Genomic DNA, 17682 nt, shown 5'->3' on the forward strand with positions numbered 1-17682 from the left:
AGCAGGAGACGCTTTATTAAAGGAGCAGGAGACTCTTTATTAAAGGAGCAGGAGACTCTTTATTAAAGGAGCAGGAGACGCTTTGTTAAAGGAGCAGGAGCAGGAGACGCTTTATTAAAGGAGCAGGAGACGCTTAATTTAAGGAGCAGGAGACGCTTTATCAAAGGAGCAGGAGAGGCTTTATTAAAGGAGCAGGAGACGCTTTATTAAAGGAGCAGGAGACGCTTTGTTAAAGGAGCAGGAGACGCTTTGTTAAAGGAGCAGGAGACGCTTATTAAAGGAGCAGAGACTCTTTATTAAAGGAGCAGGAGACGCTTTATTAAAGGAGCAGGAGACTCTTTATTAAAGGAGCAGGAGACGCTTTATTAAAGGAGCAGGAGACGCTTTATTAAAGGAGCAGGAGACGCTTTATTAAAGGAGCAGGAGACGCTTTATTAAAGGAGCAGGAGACTCTTTATTAAAGGAGCAGGAGACGCTTTATTAAAGGAGCAGGAGACGCTTTATTAAAGGAGCAGGAGACGCTTTATTAAAGGAGCAGGAGACGCTTTATTAAAGGAGCAGGAGACGCTTTATTAAAGGAGCAGGAGACTCTTTATTAAAGGAGCAGGAGACGCTTTATTAAAGGAGCAGGAGACTCTTTATTAAAGGAGCAGGAGACGCTTTGTTAAAGGAGCAGGAGACGCTTTGTTAAAGGAGCAGGAGACTCTTTATTAAAGGAGCAGGAGACGCTTTATTAAAGGAGCAGGAGACTCTTTGTTAAAGGAGCAGGAGACTCTTTGTTAAAGGAGCAGGAGACGCTTTATTAAAGGAGCAGGAGACGCTTTGTTAAAGGAGCAGGAGACGCTTTGTTAAAGGAGCAGGAGACGCTTTGTTAAAGGAGCAGGAGACGCTTTGTTAAAGGAGCAGGAGACGCTTTATTAAAGGAGCAGGAGACTCTTTATTAAAGGAGCAGGAGACGCTTTATTAAAGGAGCAGGAGACTCTTTATTAAAGGAGCAGGATACTCTTTATTAAAGGAGCAGGAGACTCTTTATTAAAGGAGCAGGAGACTCTTTATTAAAGGAGCAGGAGACTCTTTATTAAAGGAGCAGGAGACGCTTTATTAAAGGAGCAGGAGACTCTTTATTAAAGGAGCAGGAGACTCTTTGTTAAAGGAGCAGGAGACGCTTTATTAAAGGAGCAGGAGACTCTTTATTAAAGGAGCAGGAGACGCTTTATTAAAGGAGCAGGAGACGCTTTATTAAAGGAGCAGGAGACTCTTTGTTAAAGGAGCAGGAGACGCTTTATTAAAGGAGCAGGAGACTCTTTATTAAAGGAGCAGGAGACTCTTTATTAAAGGAGCAGGAGACGCTTTATTAAAGGAGCAGGAGACGCTTTGTTAAAGGAGCAGGAGACTCTTTGTTAAAGGAGCAGGAGACGCTTTATTAAAGGAGCAGGAGACGCTTTGTTAAAGGAGCAGGAGACGCTTTGTTAAAGGAGCAGGAGACTCTTTATTAAAGGAGCAGGAGACGCATTATTAAAGGAGCAGGAGACGCTTTGTTAAAGGAGCAGGAGACGCTTTATTAAAGGAGCAGGAGACGCTTTATTAAAGGAGCAGGAGACGCTTTGTTAAAGGAGCAGGAGACTCTTTATTAAAGGAGCAGGAGACTCTTTATTAAAGGAGCAGGAGACGCTTTATTAAAGGAGCAGGAGACGCTTTGTTAAAGGAGCAGGAGGCGCTTTATTAAAGGAGCAGGAGACGCTTTGTTAAAGGAGCAGGAGACGCTTTGTTAAAGGAGCAGGAGACGCTTTGTTAAAGGAGCAGGAGACGCTTTATTAAAGGAGCAGGAGACTCTTTGTTAAAGGAGCAGGAGACGCTTTGTTAAAGGAGCAGGAGGCGCTTTGTTAAAGGAGCAGGAGACGCTTTGTTAAAGGAGCAGGAGACGCTTTGTTAAAGGAGCAGGAGACGCTTTATTAAAGGAGCAGGAGACGCTTTATTAAAGGAGCAGGAGACGCTTTATTAAAGGAGCAGGAGACGCTTTATTAAAGGAGCAGGAGACGCTTTGTTAAAGGAGCAGGAGACGCTTTATTAAAGGAGCAGGAGACGCTTTGTTAAAGGAGCAGGAGACGCTTTATTAAAGGAGCAGGAGACGCTTTGTTAAAGGAGCAGGAGACGCTTTGTTAAAGGAGCAGGAGACGCTTTATTAAAGGAGCAGGAGACGCTTTGTTAAAGGAGCAGGAGACGCTTTATTAAAGGAGCAGGAGACTCTTTATTAAAGGAGCAGGAGACGCTTTATTAAAGGAGCAGGAGACGCTTTGTTAAAGGAGCAGGAGACGCTTTATTAAAGGAGCAGGAGACTCTTTATTAAAGGAGCAGGAGACGCTTTGTTAAAGGAGCAGGAGACGCTTTGTTAAAGGAGCAGGAGACGCTTTGTTAAATGAGCAGGAGACGCTTTGTTAAAGGAGCAGGAGACTCTTTATTAAAGGAGCAGGAGACGCTTTATTAAAGGAGCAGGAGACGCTTTATTAAAGGAGCAGGAGACGCTTTATTAAAGGAGCAGGAGACGCTTTATTAAAGGAGCAGGAGACTCTTTATTAAAGGAGCAGGAGACTCTTTATTAAAGGAGCAGGAGACGCTTTATTAAAGGAGCAGGAGACGCTTTATTAAAGGAGCAGGAGACTGAAGGTCGATTGAAGCTGAATTTAAACATGTTTAATTTCTGTTTGCTGGTTATTGTTTTGTATTATTTGATCATTTAGTTTCATTTCTTTACTTTTTATTAGTCAGACTCGACTCTGACTGACTCAGCGCTTTATTAACCACTGCAAGGTTAAACTGAGACTGTGTGTGTATATGTGTGTTACAGTGTGTGTGTGTGTGTGTGTGTGTGTGTGTGTGTGTGTGTGTGTGTGTGTGTACCTTGCACTGGAAATGTGAGCCTTCGTACTTCATGCAGCCGGAGGTGAGGAGGGCTTCTCCGTGTTCATCCTCCTCGATGATGGCGAAACACTGACCGTTAGTCCTGAAAGTTCAGAACAAGGAAGTTAAACTAAAAATCATGTTTTTGACCCTTCATTAACCTTCCTGTCGTCCTCCCGGGTCAAATAAATCCCGGTTTTGACTGTTCCTTCTTCCTTCCTTCTGTCCTTCCTTCCGCTCTCCCTCCTTCTTTTCTTCCCTCCTTCCTTCCTCCCTCCCTCCTTTCTTTCCTCCCCCCTACCTTCCTCCCTTCCTTCCCTACTTCCATCCCTCCTTCCTTCCTTCATCCTTTCCTTCCTTCCTTCCTTCATCCTTTCCTTCCTTCTTCCTTCATCCTTTCTTTCCTTCTTCCTTCCTTCATCCTTTCCTTCCTTCTTCCTTCCTTCCTTCATCCTTTCCTTCCTTCTTCCTCCCTCCCTTCATCCTTTCCTTCCTTCTTCCTCCCTTCCTTCATCCTTTCCTTCCTTCTTCCTCCCTTCCTTCATCCTTTCCTTCCTTCTTCCTCCCTCCCTTCATCCTTTCCTTCCTTCTTCCTCCCTTCCTTCATCCTTTCTTTCCTTCTTCCTCCCTCCCTTCATCCTTTCTTTCCTTCCTTCCTTCCTCCTTTCTTTCCTTCCTTCTTCCTCCCTCCCTTCCAGCTTCCAGATTTAACAGCTGATGGATCCACTGGGATGAACGTAGATCCCAAATAAGAACATCTTTTTATTCGTCTACTTTTCAGTTAACATGAATACTTCTTATAATCTACGTATACTGGAAGCAACCAACTCTAGTTAGTGCAGATCATCATAAGATAAGATAAGAGGAGCCTCTAGTTCTGAGCTCTCTGTGTGTGTGTTTTGTTTTGGTGAAGGTAAATTGATAGAAAATGTAAAAGGATGACATTCTTCCTCCCTTTTTTTCTCTATGTTCGTACAGCAACTACATTTCTACGTGATGTTGTACCAAAGTTTATCTACAAAGCTGTATTTATAATGTGTAAAGTAGGTCCTCCTATCCCCCCCCCTCCTCACTGGCAGGTGTTGTTGGTGGCGTCCTCCGGACAGTGTCCTGAACAGTAGCAGCTGAGGAAGCGAGCAGCGTCCTCGGGAGCGATGGTGGAGTCCTCTCCGGGCCGCCGAGCCTCAGGTTTCACCCCGGTCCCCTGCAGGACGTGGTCTGGATTCTGACCTGCAGCTGGACACACAAACACAGAGAGAGAGTTAGAGAGGCTGATCAATAATCTATAATCTATAGCTTCATTATTGATACAGTCAGAGAGGCTTAATCGCTCCATCCTCCTTTCCTGCTGTTCTCCTTCTTTCTCTCCTCTCCTTTCCTCTGAAAACACTTTCTACATTCAGTTTTTTATGATTCACTATAATTAATATTTCAGTTATTTTGTCCTTAAATGTAAAATATTCAGTTTACTGTCAGTGAGACTAAAATCAGACAGAAATCTTCACATTTAAGAAGCTGAATCACAGAATTTTTGGTTGTTTCTTCCCTTAAAAAAAGACTCAAAGTAATTACTTAACTATCAAAATAATTGGTGATTAATTTAATAGTTAACAGCTAATTGATTAATTGACTAATGATTAAAGCTCAGTAGCTTTACACAGTATTTAAAGATGATCTCAACATGTTTTTAGGACATTAAATCATCTGTTTTAAACACTTTTTATCATTCAGTGAAAATGTAAACAAACTTCTGAGTCAGCTGTAGCTTTTTAATCTCAATCTTTCTTTATTTTATCTTCTATTTAACTTCTTTTAAATATTAAATCATGTTTCTTGTGTAAATTTCTTTAATATTTGATATAAAACTCTGAGCTGTCGACTAGTTGTTGAAACAAACTTTAAACTTTTTGTTTTCTTCTTTTCTCTCTCGGCTCGCCGTCGTGTCTGGACATGAAACTACCTGCACACCTACACTTTGAGCCGCCTGGTCGCCACGGCAACAGTCACTACAAAACACAGGCGCACACACACTCACACACACACATACACTGATGTCGCTCTGATCAGCTGATTCATTGTAAGCAGACGTGTAAATATTGATCATTTTAAAGTTTAACTGCTGTTTATTAACCCTCCTGTTGTCCTCGAGTCATGGAAGGAAGGGAGGGAGGAAGGGAGGAAAGGAGGGAAGAAGGGAGGAAGAAGGAAGGAAAGGAGGGAAGAAGGGAGGAAGAAGGAAGGAAAGGAAGAAGGAAGGAAAGAAAGGAGCAAGGAAGGGAAGAAGGAAGGACAGAGGAAAGAAGGAATTGGGAAGGTAGGGGGGTGGAAAGAAAGAGGAGGAGGAGAGGAGGAGCAGAGGAGAGAGGAGGAGGAGCAGAGGAGGGAGGAGGAGGAGCAGAAGAGGGAGGAGGAGGAGCAGAGGAGGGAAATGGCAGCTCCGTCTGAGCGTCTCCATACACATGTGGGCTTAATAGACTGAGGTCTGGCAGAGAGCATTCTGGGTAATCACACTGTTTCCATGTGCTCTTAAAGAAACAGCGAAGAGGAGGAGGAGAAGAGAGGAGAGGAAAGGAGGAGAGGAGAGGAGAGGAGAGAGGAAAAGAGAGGAGAGGAGGAGGAGAAAAGAGGAGGAGGAGAGGAGGGGAGGAGAGCAAGAGGAGAGGAGGGGAGGAGAGCAGGAGGAGAGAAGGAGAGAAGAGGAGGAGAGGAGGAGAGAAGAGGAGGAGAGGATAGGAGGAGAGGAGGAGGAGAGGAGGAGAGGAAAGAAGGAGAGGAGAGAAGGAGAGAAGAGGAGGAGAGGAAAGGAGAGGAGAGGAGAGAGGAGAAGAGGAGAGAAGTAGAGGAGGAGAGGAGAGGAAAGGAGGAGAGGAGAGAAGGAACAGAGGAGAGGAAAGGAGGAGGGAGGAGGAGAGGAGGAAAGAAGGAGAGGAGGGGAGGAGGAGAAAGAGTAAGAGAGGAGGAGGATAGCAGGAGGAAGAGGAGGATCAGCTGTCTAACACTCTGACCTGCAGTCAGCTGATATGAACGTCTGAATCCTTCATTTAAAGTAGAGATGAAGTTTATATTATTATAACTCAGAGCTGCAGACTGAGACCTGAGAATACAGACGTTTAAGTTTCATGTTGGAGAAACCAGGAGGGAGTCGCTCAGAGTGTGTGAAGCTCAGCAGTGATTAGTCTTCTCCACTCGTCAGTGTGGCAGCTCGCCACTAACCCTTCAGTTAAAGTGAGTCTGGAGGCCTGAAACTATTAATATATCATTTAAATGTTCTAACTCTGATGGTTTGAGGAGTCATAACCATGAAAACACTGACTGTCAATCAGAATCCTTCTTGTTCCCCCAACCTTAACCCAGGTATCTGACACATTCAGTGGGAGAAGACATGGAGGAGTTTCTCTGGTAGTAGTTACAGTAGTAGTACTTTATGTAGTAGTAGTACTTTATGTAGTAGTACAGGAAAGTGCTGCTGTTAAAAAGCAAGCTAGAGAGCTGCTGCTATTAACCTTCGTGTCGTCCTCCTGTCTGTTTTGACTATTCCTCCCTTCCTTCCTTCCTTCCTTCTGTCCTTCCTTCCTCCCTCCCTCCTTCTTTCCTTTCCTACCTCCTTCCTTCCTTCCTCCCTTCTTTCCCCCCTCCCTCCTTCTCTCTTTCTTTCCTCCCCCCACCTTCCTTCTTTCCTTCCTTCCTCTTTTCCTTTCTCCCTCCCTCCTACCTTCCTTCCCTCCTTCCTCCTTCAATCCTCCCTCCCTTCCTTCCTTGACTCGAGGACAACAGGAGGGTTAAAGCACAGCGGAGGAGGTGAGAGAGAGAAAGAGAGAGAGAGAGAGAGAGAGAGAGAGAGAGAGAGAGAGAGAGAGAGAGAGAGAGAGAGAGAGAGAGAGAGAGAGAGAGAGAGAGAGAGGAAGGAGGGAGGAGGGACCAACAGCATTTCAAAGTGACTGTTATCTTCTCCTCTGTGGCTGGAAATGTACCAGACTCTACAGCGATCTGCCCCGAGGTGATAAACTCCACCCGTCTGCTCCGACACGCTCGGTTAAACAAACAACTGATGTGTAAACACAGTGTGACGTTACAGTGGGAGAGAGACTCTGAATTACTCCTCCTGACCTCTGACTCCTCCTGACCTCTGACTCCTCCTGACCTCTGACTCCTCCTGACCTCTGACTCCTCCTGACCTCTGACTCCTCCTGACCTGAGACTCCTCCTGACCTGTGACTCCTCCTGACCTGAACTACTCCTCCTGACCTGAGACTCCTCCTGACCTGTGACTCCTCCTGACCTGAGACTCCTCCTGACCTGTGACTCCTCCTGACCTGAGACTCCTCCTGACCTGTGACTCCTCCTGACCTGTGACTCCTCCTGACCTGTGACTCCTCCTGACCTGTGACTCCTCCTGATCTGTGACTCCTCCTGACCTGTGACTCCTCCTGACCTGTGACTCCTCCTGACCTGAGAGTCCTCCTGACCTGTGACTCCTCCTGACCTGAGACTCCTCCTGACCTGTGACTCCTCCTGACCTGTGACTCCTCCTGACCTGAACTACTCCTCCTGACCTGTGACTCCTCCTGACCTGAGACTCCTCCTGACCTGGGACTCCTCCTGACCTGTGACTCCTCCTGACCTGTGACTCCTCCTGACCTGAGACTCCTCCTGACCTGTGACTCCTCCTGACCTGTGACTCCTCCTGACCTGTGATTCCTCCTGACCTGGGACTCCTCCTGACCTGGGACTCCTCCTGACCTGTGACTCCTCCTGACCTGTGACTCCTCCTGACCTGTGACTCCCCCTGACCTGTGACTCCTCCTGACCTGTGACTCCCCCTGACCTGTGACTCCTCCTGACCTGTGACTCCTCCTGACCTGTGACTCCCCCTGACCTGTGACTCCTCCTGACCTGTGACTCCTCCTGACCTGAGACTCCTCCTGACCTGAGACTCCTCCTGACCTGTGACTCCTCCTGACCTGAGACTCCTCCTGACCTGAGACTCCTCCTGACCTGTGACTCCTCCTGACCTGTGACTCCTCCTGACCTGTGACTCCTCCTGACCTGAGACTCCTCCTGACCTGTGACTCCTCCTGACCTGTGACTCCCCCTGACCTGTGACTCCTCCTGACCTGTGACTCCTCCTGACCTGAGACTCCTCCTGACCTGTTACTCCTCCTGACCTGTGACTCCTCCTGACCTGAGACTCCTCCTGACCTGGGACTCCTCCTGACCTGTGACCCCTGGACCGCTTCCACATCCACACAACAATTATTATTATTATTATTATTATGAGTTACATATTCATCTAAAAGTAGTAGTATTTATAGTTTTTGTAGTAGTAGTACTTTTTGAAGTAGTAGTAGTAGTTTTTGTAGTAGTACTTTTTGTAGTACTTTTTGTAGTAGTAGTAGTAGTTTTTGTAGTAGTACTTTTTGTAGTACTTTTTGTAGTAGTAGTAGTACTTTGTAGTAGTAGTAGTATTTTTTGTAGTACTTGTGTGTAGTAGTAGTACTTTTTGAAGTAGTACTTTGTGTAGTAGTAGTAGTACTTTTTGTAGTAGTAGTAGTACTTTTTGTAGTAGTACTTTTTGAAGTAGTACTTTGTGTAGTAGTAGTACTTTTTGTAGTACTTTTTGTAGTAGTAGTAGTAGTACTTTTTGTAGTAGTAGTAATACTTTGTGTAGTAGTAATAGTACTTTTTGTAGTAGTAGTAATACTTTGTGTAGTAGTAGTACTTTGTGTAGTAGTAGTAGTAGTAGTACTTTTTGTAGTAGTAGTAATACTTTGTGTAGTAGTAGTAGTACTTTTTGTAGTAGTAGTACTTTGCTTCTTACATATTAATCTAATAAAAGCAATTAAAGTCCAGCAGACATTAAACTCGTTCTCTGCAGCAGCTCGTTGGTTCTGAGATAAAACTGAAACCATAAAAGAGAAATTATCATAAATTAAATCCTTTAATTTAATAAAGACACGAGAGGTGAGAGACATAACCGTTAAATGTATATCTAAATGTTATCAGTGATTTAAGACGGCAGCTTTTATTAGAGCTGCTCTCACTGATAACAGACCACCTCAGTAGAAATGTGACTCTATGACCACTAGGGGGCAGCAACGTTCACTCCACTGATATTAAGAGTTCATAAATAAAACTAAACTAAAAAGTCTCTGAGTTGATTTCTTGGTCTTGATTTTATACATTTCCTTTTTAAACAGGATGTTGGGCTGGAAACATGCACAGAGGGATCATTTGCAAGTGTAAAACCAATAAGAAGTCAGTTTTTAAGGGGTAGGAGCACAAGAGAGGATGTTGAAAGATGTATGGAGGTTTTATAGGTTAAAATGTTTATTTAAGCCCACCTGCACAGGGTGATGTCATCATTTAAGATTGAAAAAGTATGAGGAGTAAGTTAATACACACCTCAGATGAGAGTTTTTGCACATTTTGGTTTGTTTTCTTATTATTTTGAGAACAAATCACAGAGAGAAAAAAACCCCAACATGAAACAATCCTGGAGAAACTTTTTCAGTCATCAGCAAACATTAAATAATCATGTTTTGCATGAAAAGTAACAGAGTCGTATCTCCTGTTTTAGGCGAGGAGAATTAACAGTGGTTGTTAACCAGCGTTGCCATGGTAACCTGTCAGTCAGCAGTGAGTAATAGCAGTAGTGGTGGGTGTAGTATTAGCAGCAGCAGACTAGTTCACTTCCAGCTTAATCATTATTTAGTTTCATTTTTTAAAGAAGAAATGTGAATATTTTCTGTAATTCTTTAGTCCTTTGTGACAGTAAACTGGATATTTGTGTGTTGTGGATAAAATGAGGACGTCATTTTGGACATTTCCGGACAAAATAACTCATAAATTAATCAAGAAAATAACCCAACAGGACAATAAAGCACTATCTAGAGAGAGAAGACACCTAAATTTTGTCAAAACTAAGTAAAAATCGTTCCTGATGCACTTTGTTCATTTCATTTCTGTGCAGAAACATTTAATCTTTGAAATTAGACCAACGATTAATTGCCAACAATTTAGATTTTTAAAGAAGAAATGTTTTTTTTTTTTAGTCCTCCTTGACAATAAACACGATATTTTTGTGTTGACATTTAAAGACGTCATTTTGGATGTTTTTTAACATTTTAAAGGACCAAACAACGAATCAATTAGTCAAGAAAAACCCTGAAAGAGTAATTAATAATGAAAACCATCTTTGGTTGCAGTTATATTTATATTTAAAGTCTAAAGTTCAGCCCATCACTTCCTCTCCTGTTTCTACTTTCAACAACTGAAACCGTTTCTTATTAACGCAGCGCCTCCTGTCCGCCAACAGCTTCCTGCCACAGATGGTTGCCGTGGCGACTGCGATACAAGTAATTAACAGGGCCGATGCTCGTTAAAAGTGTGACACCTTCTCTCCGCTCTTTATCTACCGCGGGTTTATTTGACCTCTCGTAATTAGCTCAGATTTACACTTTTTGATTTATTTCATCGTCGTCATGCATCAAAGTTTAATTTTTAACACTCGAAGCTGATTGGAGGAGATAATAAAACGCCGGTATAAACATTTAGACTTGGTGTGAAATGGACTGTGAGCGGCTCAGCGGCTTTGCGTCCGCTCCGACTGTGACAGAAGAGAAATAAACAGAAACGGTGAGTGTGTGTCTCCAGAGGGACGGAGGGAGATTTCCGGAGAACAATGAATGTTTGGAACGTTTAGCACCGCTGACAGCTCGTTCAGCGCCATACAGGAAATGGTTCATGTGCAGAGAGGAAGTGAGAGCGGCAACAATCAGCTCAACAGCTTCCTGCAGGAGGAGCGGCCGAGAGAGAAGAGAGAGGGAGAAAGTCTGTGATAGTGAAACTCGGACTGAGCCGTCACATCAAAGAGCTTTAAAACCAGGAGCTTAAATCCTGATTTTTGCTGAGATTTTTACACTTAAACCAACAAAATGTCTTTAAGCAATGATTTATAACCTGATGATATTTATATTAGTATCTATTTTTAAGCCAGAAAGGAAATTAAAGTTTCACCTGTGGAGCAAAATATGAGAAAAACCACAGAAAGCTAAAACATTGATTATATATTTATATAAGGGTCAGTGACGTTTATATTAGTGTCCATGTGGTTTAGTTTAAATTTAAAAGGTTAAAATGTGAAAATAAACGTATGAATAACTTGCACACATTCTTTTTTTGTGGACCCAGCATCACATTTCTGCTTTTAATCCATTTAGAGAGAATATATTAGAGGATTATGGCAAAAATGTCTAAGTGGTGTAACCATAAAAACTTTGTACCAAATAATTCAACTTGCTTAAAAACAGTAAATTGACAATAAAACACCATATCAACTAGTTTGGCATGATCTTACATTATAACTTTTATATTAAATAAAGGTAATGGAATACAATTGTTCTACATATTACATTTACTCTGGGTTACCATGGAGATCAGGAACCTGACAGCTCTCTGTCTTTCTCTCTAGCTGGATAAAATATGTAATATGTATCATTCTTTTGTGGTTACACCATTTGACATTTTCAGGAGCATTCAGTCTTACTTTTGGTAAAAAATGGTGCAAATGTCATTTCAAATGATATAAAACCAACAAAAATACTAAATGTACATTTTAACAAACCTGATGCTGCTTTTAAATCTAGTTTAACTGATTTATGAATTAATCATCTTACCAACACTTATTATTACTGACCCATGTTCCTCTTGTTCATACTGACTATTAAAGGTAAAACTATTTTTTAGATGTTTAAGGTCTTTTTCTGTATTCATCCATTAATAAAACAATTATTAAAACAATAAAATCTTAATAACACATTGATGCAGTTTTCTCTTATTGATTTTTTTTAATATATTGACTATTTTGAACTGGCTGTAACTCGGACGTCCATGATGTCTTGCTGCTACGGACCTCCATGATGTCTTGCTGCTACGGAGCTGAATTTATCTCCTGTTGTCATCTGAACATTTCTCAGGACATTAAAACTTTGACGCTGCGTTCAGGCCGTCATGGGAAAATAAAACTCACTCTAACTCATTTTCTCTCAACAGTTTAAAGCTTCTTTTAAAGATTTTTTATATTTATTTTCCCAAACATCAAACAGAAGAAAGTGACGCCAGAACCAACAGACGTGTGAGTGAAGGAGTGGAAAAATACTTGTGATAAGAGTCCAGGAGGAGTTTCTGCCTTTTCCTGCACAGATTAGTGTGACGCTGATATGAGAGTGAAGCCTTTATCAGCCGTCTGAGCTCGGCTGCTCGGAGGGTCGGTCGCTGACCTTTCTCATGTTGTTACTCAGACCTCGTCCACCTTTATCTCTCTGACTCTTTGTCCCACAGTATAACAACATTTATTTTTACATTTTCACACCCAGAAACTGAACTTTACACTCTGAGCATTACAGCGAGATAAACTACAGAGAGAAAAAGTTAACTTGCATGTTGTTTTCTACAGATTCAGTGTTGATGTGTGTTGTCTAAGAATCAGAGCCTTTCAATGCAGGATTGAGAGGATCACATATTGTTTAATTGATTCCTGCACATCTAACACATTGAGCATTAATCATATCCATCAGATGCCAGCTGCTGTGATGCCTCTTGGTCTGTGAATCTTTACCTCTGAGCTCTAGATGTTCTTTATTTTATTATATATCTAAAGCTGTATTTTTACTACAATAACCAGGACCTGAGTTCAGTATTTCTTTCTCTCATATAACGCAGGACATTTCTGCACACAACTGTCTACAAATATATATATCTAAGAGAATATCTGAAGTTGGAGGAAAGCGACAAAATGCAATATGAGGTAAGAACAGGACAAAGTAAAATCCGTCCTATGTGAAGCATTTAAAGGGGAATTCAACTCAAATTTAAAAAAAAAAATGAAACGTAAGAAAACTGAAAAATGTCCACCACAGTTTCTCTGAGTCCATGACGACTGCTTTATGTTACTGGTTTTGTAGATATTCAGTTTGCAATGACTTAAAACTTTAAACCCTTACATTCCTTAAACGGTATCAAACATAAGGCCTGTGGGAAGGGATGGGAATTGATAAGATTTTATTGATATTAAATACATTCTCCCTATTCAATTCTTTGTGTCCTACAGATGTTTTCAGTGACAATGCAGCTGTTTAATTATCTCCACTGTTTATCAAAGAATTTACATGCTGATTAATATATGAAACACAACTGATAGGTAAGATAAAAAGCTCCACAGCTTCATTAATTAATCTGAAAGCATCTCACAGTCTCCTGTCTGTGTGAGAATAACACAATGGACCGTTAACTTTGAGGGAACTCGATTCCCGTCTCAACCTAAATATACAAAGTATGAAAATGACAGAAAAGTACCGTCGATTTTTCAATAAAACGCGCCGATATTCTCACTTAATTTCATTCGTTATTCACAGTCAAGGCCTCCGATCCTCCCGTGCACGTCTAACTTGATGTAGCTGACTTTCAATGCAATTCAGATTTTAAGGACAGATATATTATTATCAGATTCTGTTACCACGGTAACCCCCATATTTACACACCTGGCTGCAGAAACGTTGTGCATGTTTAGGACGATTCATCTATTGTTAAACACTATGAGACTCCTCAGGCTGTTCATCTGCTCTGTGAATAGATAGTTTATTATAGTAAAGTTATATTATATATTATTTATAAGTTATTATGCAACGGTTTTACTGGTTCCGCCCACATGAGATCAAACTTGAACTAAAATGAGTTTGACGCCCCTACATTAGATAAAAGTCCCTAATATAAGATTATAAGATGATATTTTATACTTTAAATTACATTAGAAAAACAAGAGGTTGTCCAACAGTGTATTTGATGATAGTTAGTCAGCAGTAAAAGTGTCTGTTAGCTCAGTTTAACCTGCAGGAGGAAATAAATTCATGACTTTACTGCAGAAAAAAAAACTGAATCTGAAAAATGTAAAAGCGATGGAGGGAGAAAATGATTCAGCAGTCTGACAGAAGTGAGAGAGAGAGAGAGACAGGGAGAGAGAGAGAGACAGAGAGAGAGAGACAGAGACAGAGAGAGAGAGTCTCTTCTTATATTATCAGTATCTCAGATTGTCAAAGTGTCATTTCTTCAATAAATCTGTTATAATGTTCTTCACGCTGACTCTAAGAGGAGAAGCTGTTGCCGAGGTAACAACAAACGAGGATCCAGATAGATCAGCTGTAACTTCTTTTCTAAAAATGTTTAATTTGTTTAATCTAGTTTTTGAGAAGAAGCTGCAGAGCTCCGCGTGCTGCAGAGACTCTTCTACAAAAACAAAGAATTCAATTCAGCGCGTCGTTCAGAAAACAATAAATCTTCAAGTTTACGCCGAAAGCATCCGAACACATGACGGTCGGTCAGTGAACGCCTCAGTCAGACCTCAGGATTGATGCTGCGCTGCTCTGAAAGTCTGAATCTGTGTGTGTTTTCTTTTCTTTTCGTCTCCTCAGGTTAGGCGTTAATTTCTAAAGTCTCCTCATTATCAGCCAATTGACACTTAATCACAGCTGGAACAAAAGGCTCCTGATACTGATCTGTGTGTGCAGGGAGGAGCAGCTGATTACTGAGGAGACTTTCTATGTTAGTATCAGTCTGGAAGTGCTGCTTATCTATCTGAATACAAACTGAAAGAGTTAATGAATAACTCAGCAGAACACTGATAGTCTCTCCTCCCCGTACTCACATATTTATCCTGGAAATGTCAAATGGTGTCACCACAAAAGAATGATAAATATTACATATTTTATCCACCTAGAGAGAAAGAAAGAAAGAACAAGATGTTGGAGGAGAAGGAAAGAAAGCAGAAAGAAAGAGAAAGACATAACTAAAAGTAGGAGGAAAGAAAGAAAGAAGAGAAAGAAAGAAAGAACAAGAAGTAGGAGGAAAGAAAGGAAGGAAGAAGAGAAAGAAAGGAAGGAAGAGGAGAAAGAAAGAAAGTAAGAGGAGAAAGAATTAAAAGTAGGAGGAAAAAAAGGAAGGAAGAGGAGGTAGAACAAGACATTGGAGAAGAAAGCAGAGGAAGAACAGAAAAAGAAAGAGGAGGAAGAAGAGAAAGAAAGAAAGAAGAGAAAGAAAGGAAGAAGAGGAAGAAGAGAAAGAAAGAAAGAGGAGGAAGAAGAGAAAGAAAGAGGAGGAAGAACAAGACGTTGGAGGAAGAAGAGAGAAAGACATAACTAAAAGTAGGAGGAAAGAAAGACAGAGAGCAGTCAGGTTCCTGATCTCCGTGCTTCCCCAGATTAAATGTAATATTTAGAACAATTGTATTCCATTACCTTTATTTAATATAAAGTTATAATGTTAGATCATGTTAAACTAGTTGATATGGTGTTTTATTGACAATTTACTGTTTTTAAGCAAGTTTAATTATTTGGTACAAAGTTTTTATGGTTACACCACTTAGACATTTTTGCCATAATCCTCTAATATATTCTCTCTAAATGGATTAAAAGCAGAAATTTGATGCTGGGTCCACAAAAAAAGAAAGTGTGCAAGTTATTCATACGTTTATTTTCACATTTTAACCCTTTAAATTTAAACTAAACCACATGGACACAATAACTAAACTCACTGACCCAGATACTTTTTCCTTATTTAGTGGACGAATCAATTGATAGAAATCATATTGGCACTAATATAAATAAAGGTTAGATGGACGTTATGAAACCCAGCAGACTTGGGTCCTGACAGTAAAGGAGGGTTTTATCTCCAACAGTGTGAAAGAGCCAGGTGGGGAGTTCTGGTCCTCTGAAATGAGGCCAACGCGGAAGTAACTTAAAACTGCATTCTATCAAAAGGCCACCAGGGGGCGACCGTTTTGGTGTCAAAAGGACTTCCGTCTCTATACAAGTCAATGGAGAATTCACCAACTTCTCACTTGATTTCTAACCTCAGTAAACGTTTTCAAAATGTGTTTATGGTCTCAATCGCTAGTTTAAAGCCTTCTTCAATGCAGTATGATGTTCATTTGGGACATTTTGGCCTCCCTGATTTTATATGTGACGATAAAGCAGGGTATGCATTAGGGCGTGGCTACGTGGTGATTGACAGGTTGATTGGTTCACAGGTTCAGGAGGGCGCCTCATGCTCCTCCTGATGCCCATATAAGTAAAATCTGTGTTTTTATTTTTCCCAGCATGCACCTGAAATGTTCAAGATGGCGCTGCTCAGATCCGATACTATTGGCCTCCGAGCAGCAGTCCACAAACCAATGGGTGACGTCACGGATGTTACGTCCATTTCTTATATACAGTCTATGGAAAGAGCGGAGCAGTGACGTGGATGTTAAATGTCTTACCGTCAGCTCTGAGGGTCAGCAGGAGAGCGGAGGCCATGACAGCCAAACACAACGACAGACCGGCCATCCTGCAGCAGGACTCGACCTGGACCGGCTCCTCTGGGTTTAGATCAGCAGCTTCCTGTCAGCTGGTCGGTGCGTCGGTGAAACTCTTCAGTCCACAGCAGCAGTGGAGGAGCAAAGGAGGCGCTCCAGCTGGAGGACGAGCAGGAGGGATGGAGGGAGGAGACGGAGGGTGATATCACAATATCAGGTCCTCTTCTGTCTCACTGGCTCTTTGGGTCCAAAACCCTGAAAGAAGAAAGACAAGATTTAATTTAATATGAGTTTAACATCAGCAGGTGGAACTCAGTCATAAAGCTTCACGTCTGCAGAACAAACCGACTTCAACACACAATCCTGCATCTAAAGAGAGACTAAACTCACAGTCCTCCTTCTGTGGAAACATGGATTTAAAAGTTGATCTGAAGCTAATATGAAGCTTCAGTCGTCTGAATGAGTCAAATCTTCATCTTCTATGTTTCAACGTTACAGTGTTTTTAGTAGCAAAGTCTTTGTGTTACTATGGTTACACCACAGCTCAACAGGAAACACTGAGAGGGAATCTGATGCTATAAAGACTGTAAATACTACTAAAAGTACTACTAGTACTACTACATAAAGTACTACTACTACATAAAGTAGTACTACATAAAGTACTACTACTACATAAAGTAGTACTACATAAAGTACTACTACTACATAAAGTACTACTACTACTACTCCATAAAGTAGTACTACTACTACTCCATATAGTACTCCTCCTCCATGTAGTCTCCACTCAGTAAACGTGTCAGATATCATTGATAAACTAACTCAGACTGCTGAAGCTCAATAGAAGCTGATCATCTTCCTCCATCACTGAACACTTCTGTTAATATTCAGTATGAACAGGAGGAATGATTACTCTCTGTTCATATGGAACCTGACTGCTGGTTTAACACAGATATGAATAATTGTGAACTAGTCCTTTAAAAGGTTGTGTGACAGAGGAAGCTGTTCTCTCCTCTGACCTCTGACCCCCACCAGCCCGGCGCTGGCCTCCGACCGTCCCACTAACTACCACATTATTTGTCCAGGGATGTTCTGCAATTACAGGCGCTGGGCCCTGCGCAGCGCTAATAACGGCATGTCGCAATTAGCGGGCGCCGAGAGGGACGGAGGGGCGAGGAGGGGGGCCGATGCCCGGCCGGTGTCTGTCACTTTTCATTTGCCCGGGGGGGACAAAGAGGTCCGACCTGTGACCCACTTTTCACACATCTTTGGCTGAGGAGGCCGAGAACTAAGACACACACACACACACACACACACTGTACAGGCAGAGCTGGTGTGTGTGTGTGTGTGTGTGTGTGTGTGTGTGTGTGTGTGTGTTATTGTTATGAATGAGGGGTAGTGTAGTTGTTGTGAGAGAGGAAAGAGAGTCCAGTTAGAGAGTT

The 17682-nt window shown here is 41.8% G+C and overlaps 3 protein-coding genes across 3 annotated transcripts in view; 1 reads left to right on the forward strand and 2 right to left on the reverse strand.

The window, feature by feature from the left end:
* Window positions 1–17682, forward strand: part of LOC133991890 (uncharacterized) — a 527851-nt gene that overhangs the window by 182359 nt on the left and 327810 nt on the right. The window lies entirely within an intron of this gene.
* LOC133991866 (NACHT, LRR and PYD domains-containing protein 14-like) overlaps window positions 1–17682 on the reverse strand; it is a 721507-nt gene that overhangs the window by 80828 nt on the left and 622997 nt on the right. The window lies entirely within an intron of this gene.
* Window positions 2899–17682, reverse strand: part of LOC133991879 (bone morphogenetic protein receptor type-1A-like) — a gene marked incomplete at its 3' end in the record, with an annotated part of 42960 nt that continues 28176 nt past the window's right edge. The window contains 3 exon segments of the mRNA XM_062430474.1: window positions 2899–3001; window positions 3972–4134; window positions 16208–16498. Of these exon segments, the coding sequence (XP_062286458.1) occupies window positions 2899–3001; window positions 3972–4134; window positions 16208–16274 (333 nt within the window).

This window comes from Scomber scombrus, chromosome 12, assembly GCF_963691925.1.
Source record: "Scomber scombrus chromosome 12, fScoSco1.1, whole genome shotgun sequence".
NCBI classification, from domain to species: domain Eukaryota; kingdom Metazoa; phylum Chordata; class Actinopteri; order Scombriformes; family Scombridae; genus Scomber; species Scomber scombrus.